Raw genomic sequence first — 19,534 nt, 5'->3', positions numbered from 1 at the left:
ACTTTTTTTTTTTTTTTTTTTTGGACGTAATATTTTGAAGCCCCCAAAGTAGACAGGATCATGTTTGGGTAATCACAAAAGCCTTAATTGTAATTATTGAACTGTTAAATAAACGTTAAAATAAACGGTCTGTTGTGGTGAAGAAGGAGCTGAGCTGTAAGGCAAAGCTCTCGATTTACCGGTCAATCTACGTTCCTACTCTCACCTATGGTCATGAGCTTTGGATCATGACCGAAAGGACAAGATCTCGGATACAAGCGGCCGAAATGAGTTTCCTTCGAAGGGTGGCAGGGCGCACTCTAATGGATAGGGTGAGGAGCTCTGACACCCGGGAGTAGCTCGGAGTAGAGTCGCTGCTCCTCCACATCGAGAGAAGTCAGCTGAGGTGGCTCCGGCATCTGTTTCGGATGCCTCCTGGACGCCTACCTAGGGAGGTGTTCCAGGCATGTCCCACCGGGAGGCAGCCTCAGGGAAGACCCAGGACGCACTGGAGGGACTATGTCTCTCGGCTGGCCTGGGAACGCCTCAGGATCCCCCCGGAGGAGCTGGAGGAAGTGTCTGGGGATAGGAAAGTCTGGGGTTCTCTCCTAAGACTGCTGCCCCCGTGACCCGGCCCCGGAAAAGTGGCAGAAGATGAATGTATGAATAAATAAATGTTATACTTTTCATAAAAAAAAAAAAAAAACGTATTTTAAAGTCGCTTGTATATTATAGCAATTATTACCAATTACTTGGTATGTTTTTGCTCCATTAACGATTGTAGATCCAAAACAAGGCATGGAGGAATTGTCGTTTTGCAACAAGCAACATTGAAATTCATGAATACATCTATTATTTTGGACAGATTAGCTGAATAAGGGATTCAGTCAAAAATAAAGTCAAAGGTTGCGTCGTAATATGCATATTTTCATCCTAAACTCAGTGACCACATTATTAAGCACATCTTGCTAGCAGTGTTGGGGAAAATTACATTGAAAATTAATAGAGTATATTACAGTGAAGTTATGCGTATTTAACTTGATAAAACAACCTGAATACGTAACTTGTGTTGCTTGTAGTCTGGGATAATACTTGATAAATGGACAAATTAATATCGCAACTGCTTTTTCCACAGAACCCAGATTTTCTCTTGACTCTTTTTTTGTTCTTTAAAAAAGCGAGAGCTTAACATGCTGCAATTTGAGAAAACAATTGCAAGTACACAAATTAGCAGCAATTTGAGAAAAGATCTCCATCCGTCTGACAACATATGTGCTGCAAATCCCTTAATGCATACACATTAAAAAAATGCGCTGCAATTTTTTTTACAAGGCAAGCACATTACGAAAACTCCTGCATTTTCTCACAGTGCTTGCAAAAAGAACAGAACACAACAAGAATGTTTCAATAAAACCCTCAAGTGTGTCAGACTTTTTTTTTGCCATGACTATTGCTCAGTGAAGCTGTAGGTGATCTTTGAAAGGTGAGTTATTTTGTTGTTTATCCAGATTCCCTGGGCGAGGCAGTGGCGCAGTAGGTAGTGCTGTTACCTCACAGCAAGAAGGTCGCTGGTTCGAGCCTCGGCTGGTGTTTCTGTGTGGAGTTTGCATGTTCTCCTTGCATTCACGTGGGTTTCCTCCGGGTGCTCCGGTTTACCCCACAAGTCCGAAAAAAACCTGGTACAGGTAAATTCGGTAAGCTAAAATTGTCCATAGTGTATGTGTGTGAATAAGGCTGTATGGATGTTTCCAGTGATGGGTTGCATCATGAAGGGCATCTGCTGCGTAAAACATATGCTGGATAAGATAGCGGTTCATTTGGCAGTGGCGACCCTTAATTAATAAAGGGACTAAGCCGAAATGAATAAGAATGAAAAGGGGGCATGATAAGTCCTCTAAGATAACATGCACAAATAAGAGACTGAAAAATCCCTACCCTACAAAAATACATCGACTGACAGTTTTATCTACTAGTTTCTTTGAGTCCACTCGGCACTTCATGAACTATACTTTTTCTACTCTAGCAGACTCTGTATCAGCTGGTGAGTTTATGTATGTTTCCAGATGTGGCATCCCTCTTTTACTAGATTTTTCTTTCTTTATGTGTGTGTGAGAGAGTGTGTGTTTGTCAGATCTGGGTGAGCTGGCTGAGCACACAGCTGGCTTTAATATATCTTTATGATCTCCTGTCTTAAGACATAAGCACAGAGAGCCTTAATTCTTCAGTACATGTGCTCACAGGTTGCACACTTCCTTTGATGAAAAAACACCATCAGATTACTTATCGCTAAACAAAAACATCACTTAACCCTCTAATTTCACCTCTTAGTGTAGAAGAGACCTGTATTTAACACAACAACGGCTTTTTAACCACTCATTCTCGCTTCATCATGCCCTTTCATGATGTTCTCTGGGACACATACAATTATAGTAAGAGCTATGCGTGTAATCTTAGGTTTGGTTTTGGATGTTACTTTATTTACAGGGTGTATATGATTTCCATTTTGACACTATGTTGTTTGGAAACTTCTTATCAGATGATTCTCTACATAGCTTTACTGTGCTGTGCTGAAATTGTAATGTAAAAAAAAAAGAAAATTAAAAGTACGGATTCAGAGTTATAAGCCAGCAAGTGTAATACACATAATCCAACAACATGTGGTTTAAGGGCCCATTTGCATTCAGTTCCACCCAGTAGTCAGCTGTTAAAGCAATTATCCCACAGTCCGGTCTAAATCATTCAAACCGAGAGAGCACATGGGACAGAGTTATTTCCTCTTTCCTGAAATAACCAAACACGCTGCAAAATAAAGCGAAAGCTTGTTTTTGCTGCAGAACAACAGTAGAAATGGGTCATTTAGTGACTACTCGTTTCACAGCTCAGACCTCTATTTCCTGTTCCATTTGACAGCTCAAGTGGCACTGAAATGAAGCACCTAAATCTGTGTTGAAATTTGCAGTGTTGACGTTAGAAAAGTAATGCTTTACAGTATCTAATTACTTTTTGCTTAAAGGCAGTAGTGTAAGGCATTACTAATCAATTTTCAGTGGTATTTTAGCCACTTTATTAGGCAAACCTTACTATCACAGTTTTGGACCGAATCAGAGCTGCTTTAATCCTTTGTGGCATAGATTCAACAAGGCGCAGGAAATATTCCTCAGAGATTTTGGTCCATATTGACATGATAGCATCACGCAGTTGCTGCAAATTTGTCAACTGAACCATTAATACAAGGCAGGATGGATCCATGCTTTCATGATCTTGATGCCAAATTTTGACCCTACCATACAAATGTTGCAGCAGAAATCTCCAATTTCCATTGTTCTATTGTCCAATTTTGGTGAGCCTGTGCAAATTGTAGCCTCACTTTGCTGTTCTTAGCTAACAGGAGTGGCACCCTGTGTGGTCTTCTGCTGCTGTTGCGCATCCGCCTCAATGTTGGATGTGCTGTGCATTTAGACATGCTCTTCTGCAGACCTCGGTTGTAACGAGTGGATCTTTGAGTTACTTTCGAGTTACTTTGAGTTATACCGTACATATTTATGAGGTAAACTAAATAAAAATTGCAAGCTGAAAACTCCCAATTCTGAGAAAAGAGTAGTAATTGTTAGATTTATAAAATTTATGAGGAGAAACAACCAAATTGTGAGAAATAAACTCAATCAGTGTAAGAAAGATTTTGACTTAGCATCTGGATTTAACTGCCCTCTCTTGTCTCTATAGGCATTTTTAGTTTTAGACCAGCAGTGTCTTCTGTTACAGCTTAAGTGTTTTACCTCCTCATGCTGTGTGATTTTTTTCACAGTGGCAGTTCTCTGCAAGTCAGAAGAGTTGTTCAAGCAATGTAAGAGGCTTGATGGCTCTTGTTTCATTGGCGTCAGTTCTTTTACTTTCCCCGAATTCAGTGGAAAAACTGAAGAAATATTCAGGGGATCGTGTGAACCTCCAGAGCCAGAACTAAGGGCCTTCCCATCTCTGCCCAAGAATCCACTAATATCCTGTGTCATGAAAATACATTACTGGCACAGCAATGGAGGCCAAACACAGACTGAAGTTAAGGCCTGAAATTCAAGCACAAAACATTGAAAAATGCTGTAAAGTGTAGACAACCATAAAGATATTGAAGAATTTCTTTCCAGATTTACAGTGCTCAGCATTTATAAGTACACCCCTCACAAATCTATCTTTAACATTCAGATTTTTTATAGGAAGCTAAACAATATTAAATTTGTGCATATACATTAGATTAGTCAGTACTGAAGCTAATTCCGGGACTAATCTGACAAAATATCTTACGACAATGGTCTAAAAACTAGCACACCCAAATTGATATATTATAGAAAAATATTAAATACAAAATTTAAAAAGTGAAAAATCAAGAGAAGCAAAACATTTAAAAGTTTTGTAGAATTTTTGTAGTTTGCAATCTTTTTTTGTAAAATAGAATTTAAGTGTATTATCTTTCAGTTTCTAAATATGTTTGGTGGCTAAAATATTATTTTAATAAATTTATCTGTTTAATAAACCTGTTTTGTTCAAATGCACTGAGAAATGGATAAAATATTCATTTTCAAAATGGGGAGTACTTAATTATGCTGAGCACTGGTATTACTGGTGGAAAAGCATGTTTTGTGAACAACAGACATATTAAAAGTATTACCGCTCATTTAAGCCTTTAACCAGTAAAATCTGACAATTGTGACTAAAAATAGATGAAAAAAAAAAATTTTTTTTTTTGATTTAGAGATATTCAAAAAATACTTTTTGCATTGTTTGTAACCTGTCTGGCTGTAAATTCTGCAATAACAACCGCCTGGATGTACTTTATCACAACATTTCTAAAATTCAACGGCCGTTATTTCGAAGTTTTTTATTCTAGCACCCTAGCTGCCAGAAAAAAAAACAACAGATTTTTTTTTACAGTGTGTATCTCAGAATAATGAAAAATGGCTGTTTTTATACATATATAAACACACACACAAACACATTCTCAGTTTGCATCATAAAGGCTGCATCCAGATACTATTGTTAGGGTGGGGACAGGGCAATACAATATATGGTTTGAACAGTATAAAATGAATGGAAACCTATGTTATGTATCGCTTTTCACAAAAAAATCAAACGTGTGTGTGTGTGTGTGTGTGTGTGTGTGTGTGTGTTAAATTCCCTTGCTCTGTTAAACATCATTTAAGAAATATAAAAAATAATAATAATAATTCTAATAATAATTCTGGCTTCAACTGTGTGAATATATATGTATATAAATATATATATATATATATATATATATATATATATATATATATATATATATATATATATAATTTTTAACCATTGGAATTATAAATACAAACATACAGGTCAATGGACATATAATAGCTATAATTGTAAATATTTGTTTACATATGGCCATATTTCTATTTGAGAACACATGCACTCAAACTGTGTGAAAAAAGGGTTTAAATGGGTTAACTTTCTCAACCACAGGCACTCGAAGTTCCCTGCTGAATTCAGCACACGGCTGCACTAAACCATGATAGCCATTTGGAAATGCCTCTGTGCTCTCCAAAAGTGCGGCCTCTGATTTAAATAAAGGAAAGCAGTTCCAGACTCCTAAACAAGTCATTTCCATGCTTTTGTTTTCCTTCCAGTTTGGGGATAATGGGATCCATGTGCTGTGCAAAAGATCATCAATCTTCAGATAGGATTTATTGTAATCAATAAAGCGTGAGTGAAAGACAACAGGAAGAGTTTATGTTCGTGACTGAGGAAGAATAACTGACAAGTGACAAACAGCAGAGATTTAATCTAAATATAAGTCAGATAAACTGGAAACAAAACTTTTTTTTTTTTAATGGAAAAATATTTTTTTTTAACAGAGTTATTACCCCTCCTGTATATATATATTTTTTTGTCTACAATTTCAGTTTAACGGAAATATATTTTTCAGCACATTTCAACATACAGTGCATCCAAAATGTATTCATAGTGCTTCAGTTTTTTCACATTTTTTTATGTTACAGCCTTATTTCAAAATAGATTAAATTAATTTATTCCTCAAAATTCTACACACAACTCATAGTGACAATGTGAATTTTTTTTTATTGTTTCAAATTGATTAAAAAAACTATTTACCTGAAAAATCACATGTACAGAAGTATTCACAGCCTTTGCTTAATACTTTGTTGATGTACCTTTGGCAGCAATTGCAGCCTGAAGTCTTTTTGAATATAATGCCACAAGCTTGGCACACCTGTCTTTGGTAATGTTTCCCCATTCCTTTTTGCAGTACCTCTCAAGCTCTATCAAGTTGGATGGGAAGCAATGGTTTACAGCCATTTTCAGATCTCTCCAAAGATGTTCAATAGGATTTAGGTTTGGGCCACTCAAACACATTCACCGAGATGTTGTGAAGCAATTCCATTGATTTTTTGGCGGTGTGCTTTGGGTCATTGTCCTACTGGAAGATAAACCATTGCTCCAGTCTGTGGTCAAGAGCACTCTGAAACAGGTTTTCATTGAGGATGTCTCTGTACATTGCTGCATTCATCTTTCCCTCTATCCTGACTAGTCTTCCAGTTCCTGCTGCTAAAAGACATCGCCACAGCATGATGCTGCCACCACCATGCTTCACTGTAGGGATGGTATTAGCCTGGTGATGAACGGTGCCTGGTTTTCTCCAAATGTAACACCTGACATTCACTCGAAGAGATCAATTTTAGTCTCATCAGACCAGAGAATTTTGTTTCTTATGCTCTGAGGCCGTACTCACTCTAGGTACAGTTGCCTCGAACCGGGCCAAAGCACGCTTGTCCCCCCTCCCGTCTCACCTGACGGCCCGCGCTCACACCACAAACGGGCTTCGGCATGCTTACGTCATCGCTGCTGGGCTGTTCAGTGAGAATCGCTCTCTCACTCAGCAGCACAGTGGCGATTTCTCTAGTTATATCGATTCAGTCGTTTGATATGCCGTCAAATATTTCGCCAAACAGTCCTTAGGGATGCGGGGACATGCAGTCAGATATTTCGCCGAACAGATCCGCCACTTTTGGCGCTCATAAACAATCATAAAGCTCTTGTGCTGCAGGAATGAGGAGGTCTGCTGAAGGCGCGCGGCTGTCGTGAAGTGAGGAGTTTGCGTCTTTAACAAACGACGGCAGTTTGCGTTCACTGAACAGTAAGAATGATTAATAAATCCATATGAAACAGTCCCTTAAAAGTCACGTCTCGCATTCAGTTTCGGGCTTTGGCGCGTTTTGCACTCACACACAAGCGTACCGCGCCAAAGCCCAAGTGAACCGCGCTCAGACACACCTCTTCCAACCGGGCCAGGGACGGCCAAGTGAACCGTGCTTGAGCCCGATTCAGCGCACTCACACTTCTCTAACGATCCAGGAAACGGGACTGGGCACGGTATGGATGGCATAGTGTGAGTAGGCCCTGAGAGTCCTTCAGATGCCTTTTGGCAAATTCCAGGTGGGGAGTGGCTTTCTTCTGGCTACTCTACCATACAGGCCTGATTGGTGGATTGCTGCACAGAAGGTTGTTCTTCTGTAGAATTCTCCTCTCTCCACAGAAGAACGCTGGAGTTCAGACAGAGTGACCATCAGGTTATTGATCACCTCTCTGACTATGTCCCCTGATCACTCAGCTTAGATGGCCGGCCAGCTCTAAGAAGAGTCCTGGTGGTTCCAAACATCTTCCACTTACAGATAATGGAGGCCACTGTGCTCATTGGAACTTTCAGAGCAGCAGAAATTTTTCTGTAACCTTCCCTAGCCTTGTGCCTCGAGGTAATCATGTCTTGGAAGCCAACAGACAATTCCTTTGTCTTCATGCTTTGTTTGTGTTTTGACATGAACTGTCAACCCTGTGACCTTATATAGACATGTGTATGCCTTTTCTAATGTATCTGAGCTCAAATTGCTTTAGGGCAAAGTCTGAGTATGAATACTTTCCGGATGCACTGTATAATAGTTTAAATATTTCTAATAACTGATTTTTTCATCTTTGCATGTTGACAGTAATTATTTTACAAGATAAAATACACAAAATATATTTTTTTAAGATGCAAGTGCAATTAAAAGGCAAAACTAGGATTATAGGTCAGTTAGGCAAGTTAAGGTAATTAAGTAAAAATATTGAACTTAAATGTTTATTATTATTATTATTATTATTATTATTATTATTATTAGTAGTAGTAGTAGTAGTAGTAGTATTTTATTCTAGCCAAAATAAAAATTTGTCTTTCTTTAGAAGGAAATAAATCATTGCTCTGTATAAAATCCTTTGGGAAATGTTAAAATAATTTACAGGAGGGCTAATAATTTTAATATTGATATTTAAAAGGTTAATATAGCGTAATATAATTATGTATATTTTTAAATATAAAATATTTTTTCTCACACATTTTTTCTCTGCTGAGAAAAATTATGGTAAAGGTCTAAATGGTTATTATAATAGGAATTATATTGGTTTCACAAATGAAGAAAAAAGTCTTATGTGCTTTAGAGCTTCAGTCACAAAATCACTTATGAAACACGCATGATGGGACATGATATTTACATGAAAAAATACATATGCTAAATAAATAAATATAAAGATCACTTTATTTTGATGATTCGTTTGTTGAATTTAAGTTACATTGCATCTGCATGTCAACTAATTCTCATTAGATTATAAGTAGACTGTTAGGTTTGGGGTTAGGGTTGCATGTAAGTTGAGATGTACTTGCAAAGTTTCTCATAGTCAGTTAAATGTCTGTTGAAGGAGCAGTACCAGCAGATATTAAGCAGACAGTCTGCTAATATTCAAATGGACCATCAAAATAAAGTGTTACCAAATAAAATAAATTATTTAATTATATATATATATATATATATATATATATATATATATATATATATATATATATATATATATATATATATATATATATATATTTATTAGAAATTTATTTTTTTTATATCTGCTTTATAGTCAATTATTAATCTTTTTCTATATGTCCCTATCTAAGCATGTCAGCGGTTAGCTAGATTTTAACTTTGATTAAAAAATGTGATGAGGTATACCTACTATCAATCAATCATATTCATCTGTATGCCAGAAGGCGTTATTATCCAAAGTGTGTGAGGTCTTGTGACAGATCATGCGCAGTACCGCTTTGAGGCCCTAGAGGGCAGTGACAAAGTACTGCTTACAACCGTAAAGTCCGTTTATATATATATATATTTATAAATTTAGTAATGTTCAACCTAACTTGTTTGTTTAAATTCAGCCCAAATAAATTGCTTACAACCACTTAACTTAAAAGAATCTGTAAATCTAAGGAATCATCTTTGATTTTTTTTTCAGTGTGTGGTAGCAAATGTAAATAAGAAAAGTACTTTTTTCAAGCTATTTTCTTCCCTAAATGTTTGGTACTAAATGTTTAATCTACATTTGGTAAACTAAACACAAACTGTTTGTTAGGTCTAGCGGTCAGATGCTTTTGTAGGTGTTTTTGGGGATTATGTGTTGCTAACTTATTTGTATGCTATCTGTTTCAGACCTGTTAACTATATTTAAACATAGGCTTCACAATTCCAGTGTTTTAAATCTTAAATCATTTTGAGAGTTAAATTATTACTTTTTTTTTTAAAATAAAGACACGTTGTTAAGTGGTTATTATTATTAAGAAGGCAGATTATTCATAGCATCAAAGCCATAAAACCAGTTGTGCTTAAAAAGTGAGGTTGATTATATTCCGCTGTGAAAATAAAAATGAATGAATTCAGCTTTTTGGGCTACTTCCTAATATCTACATTCAGTACATATCTACATGGTTTCATTTTTCTGAAAAAGTAGACCTGTTTTGCAGTTATTCACCTTATGCAAGGTCTAAATAATGCATTTTAGTTACATTTTAAACTCTAAACTTTGCAGGATTAGCTTGTCGGATGGTGATCCTAACCGCACTTTTTGATGTACTAAAATATTTCCGACAATTTCTTCAAAGTGCTTACCATATCATTTTATTACAAAGTATTTATTGACTAATTTGCGTTTAAACAGTAAATTATTACAGTTTTATACATGTTATAAGATTAGCATTTGAAAAAAAAGACTTATTTTTAAATACAATTTTTTTATGATCCATTATTTAAAAAAATAGGAATAGGATATGGAAGTACTGACATTTTCCTTGAGACAACAAGCCTTATATATATTTGGAGTCTGTTGATTTTTGATACGTAACCTAAATTTTATATAGCAACATTTTATCAACCATATATGAATGTAAATAAGATTGTATTCGGTGGCCTTTGACAGTTGTATTGTGTCTTTTTTGTTTCAATCCATGTTCCTTTGTAATTTTTTTAATTTTTTTTCCTTTGTTAATTATATTACACACACACACACACACACACACACACACACACACACACACACACACACACACACACCCGCACGCACGCACGCACGCACGCACGCACGCACACACACACACACACACACACACACATATATATATATATATATATATATATATATATATATATATATATATATATATATATATATATATATATTAAGTCAGAATTATTAGCCCCCTGAATTATTAGCCCCCCTGTTTATTATTTTCTCAATTTCTGTTTAACGGAGAAAATATTTTTGTAATACATTTCTAATCATTATAGTTTTAATAACTCATCTCTAATAACTGATAATTCCTTATAATTCCAAGGTATACAGTTGAATTAATAGCCCCGATTTGAATTTTTTCCCAAATTATGTTTAACAGAGCAAGACATTTCCACAGTATGTCTGATAATATTTTTTGTTCTGGAGAAAGTCTTATTTGTTTTATTTTAGCTAGAATAAAAGCAGTTTTTAATTTTTTAAAAGCCATTTTAAGGAAAAAAAATATTAGCCCTGTTAAGCTATATATTTTTTCGATAGTCTACAGAACAAATCAACATTATACGATAACTTGCCTAATTACCCTACCCTGCCTAGTTAATCTAATTAACCTAGTTAAGCCTTCAAATGTCAATTTAAGCTGTATAAGTGTCTTGAAAAATTTCTAGTAAAATATTATTTACTGTCATCATGGCAACGATAAATAAATCAGTTATTAAAAATGAGTTATTAAAACTATTTTGTTTAGAAATATGTTGAAAAAAAATCTGCTCTCCATTAATCAGAAATTGGAGAAAAATAGTAATAACTCTGACTTCAACTATATATATATATATATATATATATATATATATATATATATATATATATATATATATATATATATATATATAAATGGGATAAACGAGCACATATAAAAGGTCAAATTGTGGACTTTGTCAGTTGGGGGTGGGTCTTTCGAACCACCTAAACCCCACCCTGGCTAGGGGCCTGACATTTTTGACCATTTATCATTTTCTAATCTTGCCCTTTTTTGGGCGCCATGTGAGAAAACAGAAACATGGTTAGAAAAAAAGGTTGTTTTTTTGTGTGTGTATGTGTGTGATTGAGTCTGTGATGGAAACTTGACACAGCGTAGAACAGGAAGTATGCAGATGACCACAGACCCTAAAAAAATAAGACCTCAGATCTTAAAATAGCTCCTGTGTGATAAATATAAATCAGTGATGATTACTTACATTACCTGTTTTTTTAACCTTTATAACCGATAAACAATTTAATGGTAAAATTCTCAAAAAACAACAAACAACCAGAAAAAAACAAGAAAATATCTGCAAAAGCAGTATTTTCAGAAATCCTCAGGCCTCATGCTATCAACAACAACAACAACAAAAAAATAATTAAATGTACTCATTTTCATATTTTAAGGCCTTCAAGATGTCTGTAAATGTAAAATGTGCTATTGTTTAGTATCATTTAGTTGCAAAATAACTTGAGGAAACTCATGATCTTGAGTAATCATTGTGGCTTTGGCGCGCGCACACACACACACACACACTTTTGCACAGCTCTGCAGAGAAGTGTAAACCCTTCTAGGCTCTACAGGAAGTAGATATGGCGGAACTTGGAGATGCTGTTTGCGTCACAAGCAAGTTTAGCACAAGATACAGTAGATGAAACCGTCTCTAGGATCAGAGACACGGTTGAAAAAATGGAGGAAGACATTCGAAAGAAGGGGATGCTGTATTTACAACAGCAGCGGTTCGGGAAGGTAAGGCGAACATGCTTTCTTTACTGGGGGCTTTGAGTTGAAGGATTGATATGAGACTATATGAAAGAACAACTGGTTTCTTTTGGAGAACAATATAAGTGTTTCTCTTTCTGTTCTCATAAATGCTGTAAACAAAAGCCTTAAATCAATTGGCATGAGTAGAGAAGCCACTAGGTTACATAAAGTACCACAAAACAATGAAAACTATGTTGGGTCTTTTTTTTTTAATGTCAAAATTGCAAAACTTTCTGTTGCAGGATGCCACCGGACAGTTGGCCCTTATAATTTCCTGTGTAAAAATTGCAAGTTCTGTGCGCGGTTGTTTGCAAAATTGCAGAATAGCTGTTCATTATTCAAACGGACAGAAAAAAAAAAACATAAATAACTGTTAATAAGTTAAATTTGTCAAATGTAAAGTTTGATGTTCAAGCTTTTATATCAGCACTTAAAGTTGTTTTCAGTTGTTTTTATCATTTTTAACCTCAGGGGAATGTATTGAATTGTTTTTATGTTCAGTATATTAAGACAATCGTACACCACTGATATATATATATATATATATATATATATATATATATATATATATATATATATATATATATATACTAGATATTTTTTAAGACACTTATTTACAGCGGAAAGTGACATTTAAATGCTTAACTAGGTTAATTAGATTAACTAGGCAGGGTTAATTAATTAGGGTTATTAGGCAAGTTATAGTATAAAGGTGATTTGTTCTTTAGACTATCAAAAAAATATATAGCTTAAAGGGACTAATAATTTTGACCTTAAAATGGCTTTTAAAAAATTAAAAACTGGTTTTATTCTAGCCAAAATAAAACAAATAAGAATTGCTCTAAAAGAAAAAATATTATCTGACTCTGTTAAACATAATTTAAGAAATATTCAAAAAAAAAAAAAAGAAAAGAAAAATTTTAGGGGGGGTAATAATTCTGACTTCAACTGTATTTAACTAAATAACAGCATAATATATTGTTACAATCAATAGTTACATTCAGTATATTAAAGTTAAGCGGTTTCCCGTCTGGACTGGGAGCTGGGCTGTAGCTGGAAGGTATTCTGTGTGTAAAACATGGCAGAGTTGTTGGCGGTTCATTCCTGCCATTTACTCTGGCGACCCCTGATAAATCAGGGATTAAGCTGAAGAAAAAAAAGTTAAGCCCCCTCTAGCTGGTGTTAAAATAATGACAGTTTTGTGTTGCATGTATCATCATGTAATAATTTAAAATCATTTTACAACCATTCATAGCTTTTTGATTAAGTGGCTAATTCATATTGACATGTACAGCCTAATTTGTACAGTTGTATTTAAGGGGTGTGGTTTGGAAATATGCCTCTTTTTTAAAAAATCCTACATTTTCATATGAATATATTCATATGAATTTGAATGAATTAGCTACTTTTCATTAGTACTTTATTTTTATTGAGAACCTTTTTACATTTACAACAGAACACTTTACATTCACAAAAACAAAAATATAAAATTTTACCATATTGCACATGAAATAATAAACAAATACTAAAATTATAATGAGTAAATAAAAAACACAACATTGGGGGCTTACTTCAGTATATTCAACAGTCTTAAATAATCCATTAACCAATCCATTTCTTCAAATGTTTTAAAAATAAGTACTTTTTAAGTCTCAAAATAAATGTCAATTCTTCCATATTGCCTGTTTGCTTCACAATTTCTATCCAATCACTAATAGAGGGAGTGTCATGCTTACACCAGTATCTGGTAATACTCTTCTTGCTTATAATAATATTAATTCCTTACATTTATATAGCACTTTTCTGTACACAAATCGCTTTACGCATTTTTGGGGGGGATTCTCCTCATCGACCACCAGTGTCCAGCATCCACCTAGATGATGTAATGGCAGCCTTATTGCACCAGACCGCACACAACACACAAGCTGATTGGGGGAGAGGAGACAGAGTGATGAAGCCACTTATGATATGGGGATATAGGGGGTCATGATGGACAGAGGCCAGTAGGAAAATTTGGCCAGGTTGCTGGGGTTAAACCCCTACTCTTTTTCGAAGAACATCCTGGGATTTTTTTAACGACCACAGAGAGTCAGGACCAGGAAATTACACATGATATAAAACTGGTGTAACCAATCAAAATGGAGATTCATTTCATTGCAGTTTGAGGACTCTTATCCATTATTATTTTAATTCCAAAGGACACAATTCATATTTACACATTTGGAAGAGACATTGAAGCACAATTTACAATCTATTCTTATAGCATACTATTTAATAGGGTATGATTTCCTTGGGATCCAGCCCGTAAGTTTTACGCTACAATAACACAATGCGCAAAATGCCTACTTTTTAGTAAACACTCCTAATACCATAATTCATTCAATCATTAATTTTTCTTTGGCTTAGTTCCTTTATTCATCAGGGGTCACCACAGCGGAATGAACCGCCAACTTATCCAGCATATGTTTTACACAGCAGACGCCCTTCCAACTGCAACCCAGTAATGGGAAACATCCATATACACTTATTCACACATACACTATGGCCAATTTTGTTTATTCAATTCACTTATAGTGCATGTCTTTGGACTGTGGGGAAACCGTTTTTATTTTTTTTTTATTATCATTATTTTATATTTAATAATAGGCGGTTCATTTCACTGTGGTGACCCCTGATTAATAAAGGGACAAAGCCGAAAAGAAAATGAGTGAATGGATATATAATAATATATAATAATCATTATTAATTCAATTATTATTATTAATACACACCAACACAGGGAGAGCATGCAAACTCCACACAGAAATGGCCCAGCCAGGACTTAAACCTGCAACCTTCTTGCTGTGAGGTGACAGTGTTAACCACTGAGCCACCATATTGCGCAATACCTTAATTGGTCAAAAAATAACTAAATTAAAAAACATTGAAAATATCTTTACCTGTATAAATATAAGAAACAAGTGATCTGCTACAGCCACTTTCTGGCTTTTTAAAATAAATTATGCATTTTTTTAAATAAATAGTGCTTTGTTTCTCATTAAAATGCAGCCACTATTGCACACTAGAAGTGTTAAAGCTTGCATGGAAAGGAAGTTCCAATAATCTTTTCATTCTCATTGTGATATCTGAGTGAAACAGGGCTTGATTTCCTTGTGTAATTGCTTGGATTGTTGAAAGTTTGATGGAAATAGTCTTATTTGAATGTCAGTTTGAAAGTTTGTCTGCATTAGACACAACAAAGCAACTGTTGCAAAATCCATTTGTCTTGAATGTCAGCAATGCTTAAAGATCTTCAGAAATTAAACAGCATCTTTGTCTGGAATTTACCCTGTCATGCTGTGCTGCATCTACTGTGGACAAATCCACTGATTAGGGTGGGTTGTATGGTGTGTTTTAGTTGCGTTATGATCTTAACGCCGTTGTGTTGTGAGATTAATGTTTGATTTTTGAAATGTCATTGTGTTGTGCACTACTTGGTCACTGTAGGGTTGTATAGTTTTTAGGCACGTCATGATGATCACATCTGATTTAGACACAGGCACGAGATGCTGATGATCTAGTGTAATTTCACAGGGTTTGACATTTTAAACACTATTATTTTAAATACCAATATTCATTTAAATGTACAAATATGTGCCACAGATCAGATCACAGAAAAATCTTCACAAAGTATTTTTTATTAAACAGTGATAACATCAGCGTTTACTAGGAGTAGTTACATTCTAAAATCAAGAAACGTTGATACATGAGAATATTAAATGGACAGTTCATCCACAACTGAAATCTTTCTCACCATTTATTCACAGTCAAGAGGATAAAAACTTTTGTGAATTTCAAAAAAAAAATAATAATAATACATATATACATATATATATATAGAACGTATTTGTTAGTATAAGGGAACAAACTGTAATACTGGGTTATAAGGAGGTAACAACTAGATATGCATCACGCAAAGAACCGCATACGTATGTTGAATTTAAGGTGCACTTTTCTATAAAGTGCAAAGTAATAAACCATAATGTTTAGGGAATAATTAAATATTGAATTTATGAAGTACTTTTTTGTAATTATTGGATACAAAAAAAGAATGATTGCAAAGGGGTTGACAACCTTATGCAACCTGCAAACACCTGCATCAGTACTGTACATTAATTATAGACTAGATTCAACTTTATAGTCATTACACTTGTACAAGGACAAGGCAACGAAATGCAGTGTACCCTTAGTACCCTTATTTAGTGCCTGAGTTTTATAATATCGGGTGTTTAGGGAAATTACACCTTGTGAAATTGTTACCTTATTGTATGCTGTATATATTTTTACACACACACACACACACACACACACACACACACACACACACACACACACACACACACACACACACACACACACACACACATATATATATATATATATACAGATGAAGTCAGAATTATTAGCCCCCCTGAATTATTAGCACCCCTGTTTATTTTTTTAAATTTATTTCTGTTTAATTGTTTCGGCACATTTCTGAGCATAATACTTTTAATAACTCATTTCTAATAACTGATTTATTTTATCTTTGTCATGATGACAGTAAATAATATTTTACTTGATCTTTTTCAAGACACTTCTATACAGCTTAAAGTGACATTTAAAGGCTTAACTGGGTTAATAAAGTGAACTAGGCAGGTTAGGGTAATTAGGCAAGTTATTGTATAATGATGGTTTGTTCTGTAGACTATCGAAAAAAAAAAAAAAAAACTTAGCTTAAAGGGGCTAATAATTTTGTCCTAAAAATGTTTTAGTGCAGTAAAGATGCTAGCCTGTTTTAAGATGCATTAAACCCTGATGGTAGGCTTGTAAAAAAGTTTTAAAGTTGTAAACCAAATCTTTCCACTCTTTATGGCCCAATCCCAATTTTATTTTTTGTACCCCTACCCCTTCCCCCTGGCCCTTGAAACAGAGTGTGAAGGGGACGGGTTTAAAATTTACCACTGAGAAATGGGACACCACTACAACACCTGCACACGTCATCATATGTCATCACAATCTCTTGCTTCATACTTTATTGACCATCACGACTGCTGTTATTCCAATTGCGTTATTTTTTGGTATTTATCTTCAGGAAATCCCTGAAAGCATATATCATGTTGTCATAATAATATAATGTGGCAATAAGATCATAACTGTACTGTGCATTTATGACAAAAAATTCTCACTTGTGGATCTCCTTACTTCCAAGTGCAGCTATGCTGTTGCATTCTGGGAAATTTCCTTTTTGGTTTTGAATGTGGTCCTGAAAAATCTCAGTTAGAAAGGGGTATCTTCCTCTTAGCCTTATGCCTTCAAGCTAAAGAGAATTGGGACACCTCTACCCCTACATGTAAACGCGCAAAATGAGGGGTAGGGGTAAGGGGTAGGGCTAAGGGGTAGAATTGGGATTGGGCCTATATTCAGTGCCACAGAAAGCAGACAATATGACAGAGACAACACATACAATTTAATTCTGTTGACAAAACAACCTAGTGTATATGTTGTCACCGCAATTATATTGTGTCCAGATATTGCAAGATAAAAACTTTGACATGAATTTTTTTGGAGAAAGAAGATGTTTTCTGCAAGCGTGAAATAAAAAAGTAAATGAACGAATGAGTTCATCCATCCATCCATCCATCCATCCATCCATCAATTTGTTTTATTGTCATAGTACATTATAGAAAAAATATCTGATGAATCTTAAGATTACAAAAACCTTGAATAAATAACAATCAACATTTTTGAAAAATAATTAAAGTGCAACTGACCCTTAATTCGCTGAGACTTTGATTTCAGTATGTTGATGTACATTAAACAGAAACAGTATTTTGAGTAGGGGCCCTGGCTTTATTTTTGTGTATTATTCCCTCATAGCAAACTAATGGTAAGAGGAGTGTGCTAAAGAATATTGTGGCTGAAGTTATCAAACTGGTTTCCCAGTGTTGGGTTGTAGCTGTAAGGACAACCGCTGCGTAAAACATATGATGGATAGGCTGGCGGTTCATTCCACTGTGGCGACCTCCGATTAATAAAGCTACTAAGCCGAAAAGAAAATGAATGAATGTTGTCAAACTGAAATCAACAGAGAAGGACAGTCTCTCCAAATGTAGAAGCTTTTGTTTTAACATTACAGAAACAAACCTTTTTCTTTCAGTGGATTAACTTGGTTCCCTAAAGAATATCAATGTGCACTGGCCAAATGAATATTGCAAATTTTGATTTCACCCGGACTTTAACAAGAGTGTGTGAGTGCAAAAGATCTTGGAAAAAAGCTTTTTCTAAGTCTATGTCTGTGTACTTTATTAGACCTGTATCTTGAACTTGAGGGCAGGGGGTCAAAAAGTCTATGGCTTAGGTGGGTGGGATCTTCAGCAATTCATTTCTTCTGAAGGCGTTATGCATACACCAAGACCTAGTCTGGAATTGGCTCCCTAACAATCCACCCAGGTCAAGTCCTTTCTGTTCAGTGCAGTGCAGCTGGCACACCACAAAGTCACACAATAGCATGAGACACTTTCTATGGCAGTCTTATTAAAATTCACCAGTAGCCAAGGAGAGAATCTAGCCTGCTTTAGCTTCCTGAGGCAGGAAAGTCTTTGTTGAGCTTTCTTTACCAGGCTGGTGGTGTTTAGCGCCCAAGCGAGGTCTGCTGTGATGTGGATGCTAATGAATGAATGAATAAAAAAATGGTAACACTTCACAATAACAGTACATGAATAATAATCTGACAAAATGTACAAAGCATTACTTAATTTGGAGTTAGTGATGAGTTAAGGCTTGCACTATTCATGAACTATGGTTAACTACAATGTGAGTACATAATTGCTACCTTAATTACTTGCTAGTTCACATCCATAACTATTACTTTTAAACACAGGACTTCATGAGCAGATAAGAATGAATTGATAATAATGTGCCCCTTCAAGTAAAGTCATGACATTTTAACACATTATCAAGTCGTAAGCTAAAACTAAAATGTTAATTAATACATTTATTAACCAACACGATGCAGTTAATGATAGTTCTTGTTTAGCACATAACTCAACTTATCACTATTGCACTACCTATAAATCAGTACAAAAAAAAATGAGATTTGAAATTTATTTATTTAACAGGGACAATAGTCATTAATCAACAGTAGAACTGTAAATAAGCCAGTGTTAACAACAAGGGCTAATTTCCAACAGTTGCCCCCTGTCAGATTTGAAAAGACAACTTTAAAAAAAACAACAAAAAAAAAACAAACATATAATAAGAATTTCTTAAAATGTTAGACAAAAGAATTACACATGATACCAGACTTGATTTCCTTTTAGCCATTTCTTTAACTTGTATTTAAATGTT

At 34.9% G+C, this 19,534-nt stretch overlaps 1 protein-coding gene across 1 annotated transcript in view; it reads left to right on the top strand.

Moving 5' to 3' along the window:
- The first annotated feature begins 12,073 nt into the window (after positions 1 to 12,073).
- dok2 (docking protein 2) overlaps positions 12,074 to 19,534 on the top strand; it is a 47,378-nt gene continuing 39,917 nt past the window's right edge. Inside the window, exon 1 of the mRNA XM_087265254.1 lies at positions 12,074 to 12,151. Coding sequence (XP_087121380.1) covers positions 12,092 to 12,151 — 60 coding nt within the window. The 5' untranslated portion in view covers positions 12,074 to 12,091. The remainder of the gene's footprint in view (positions 12,152 to 19,534) is intronic.

The sequence above is a fragment of the Danio rerio genome, chromosome 8 (assembly GCF_052040795.2).
Source record: "Danio rerio strain M-AB ecotype USA chromosome 8, GRCz13ab, whole genome shotgun sequence".
Lineage (NCBI taxonomy): Eukaryota > Metazoa > Chordata > Actinopteri > Cypriniformes > Danionidae > Danio > Danio rerio.
Note: the sequence above shows the minus strand (reverse complement) of the source record. Positions and strands in the feature narration are given on the sequence as shown.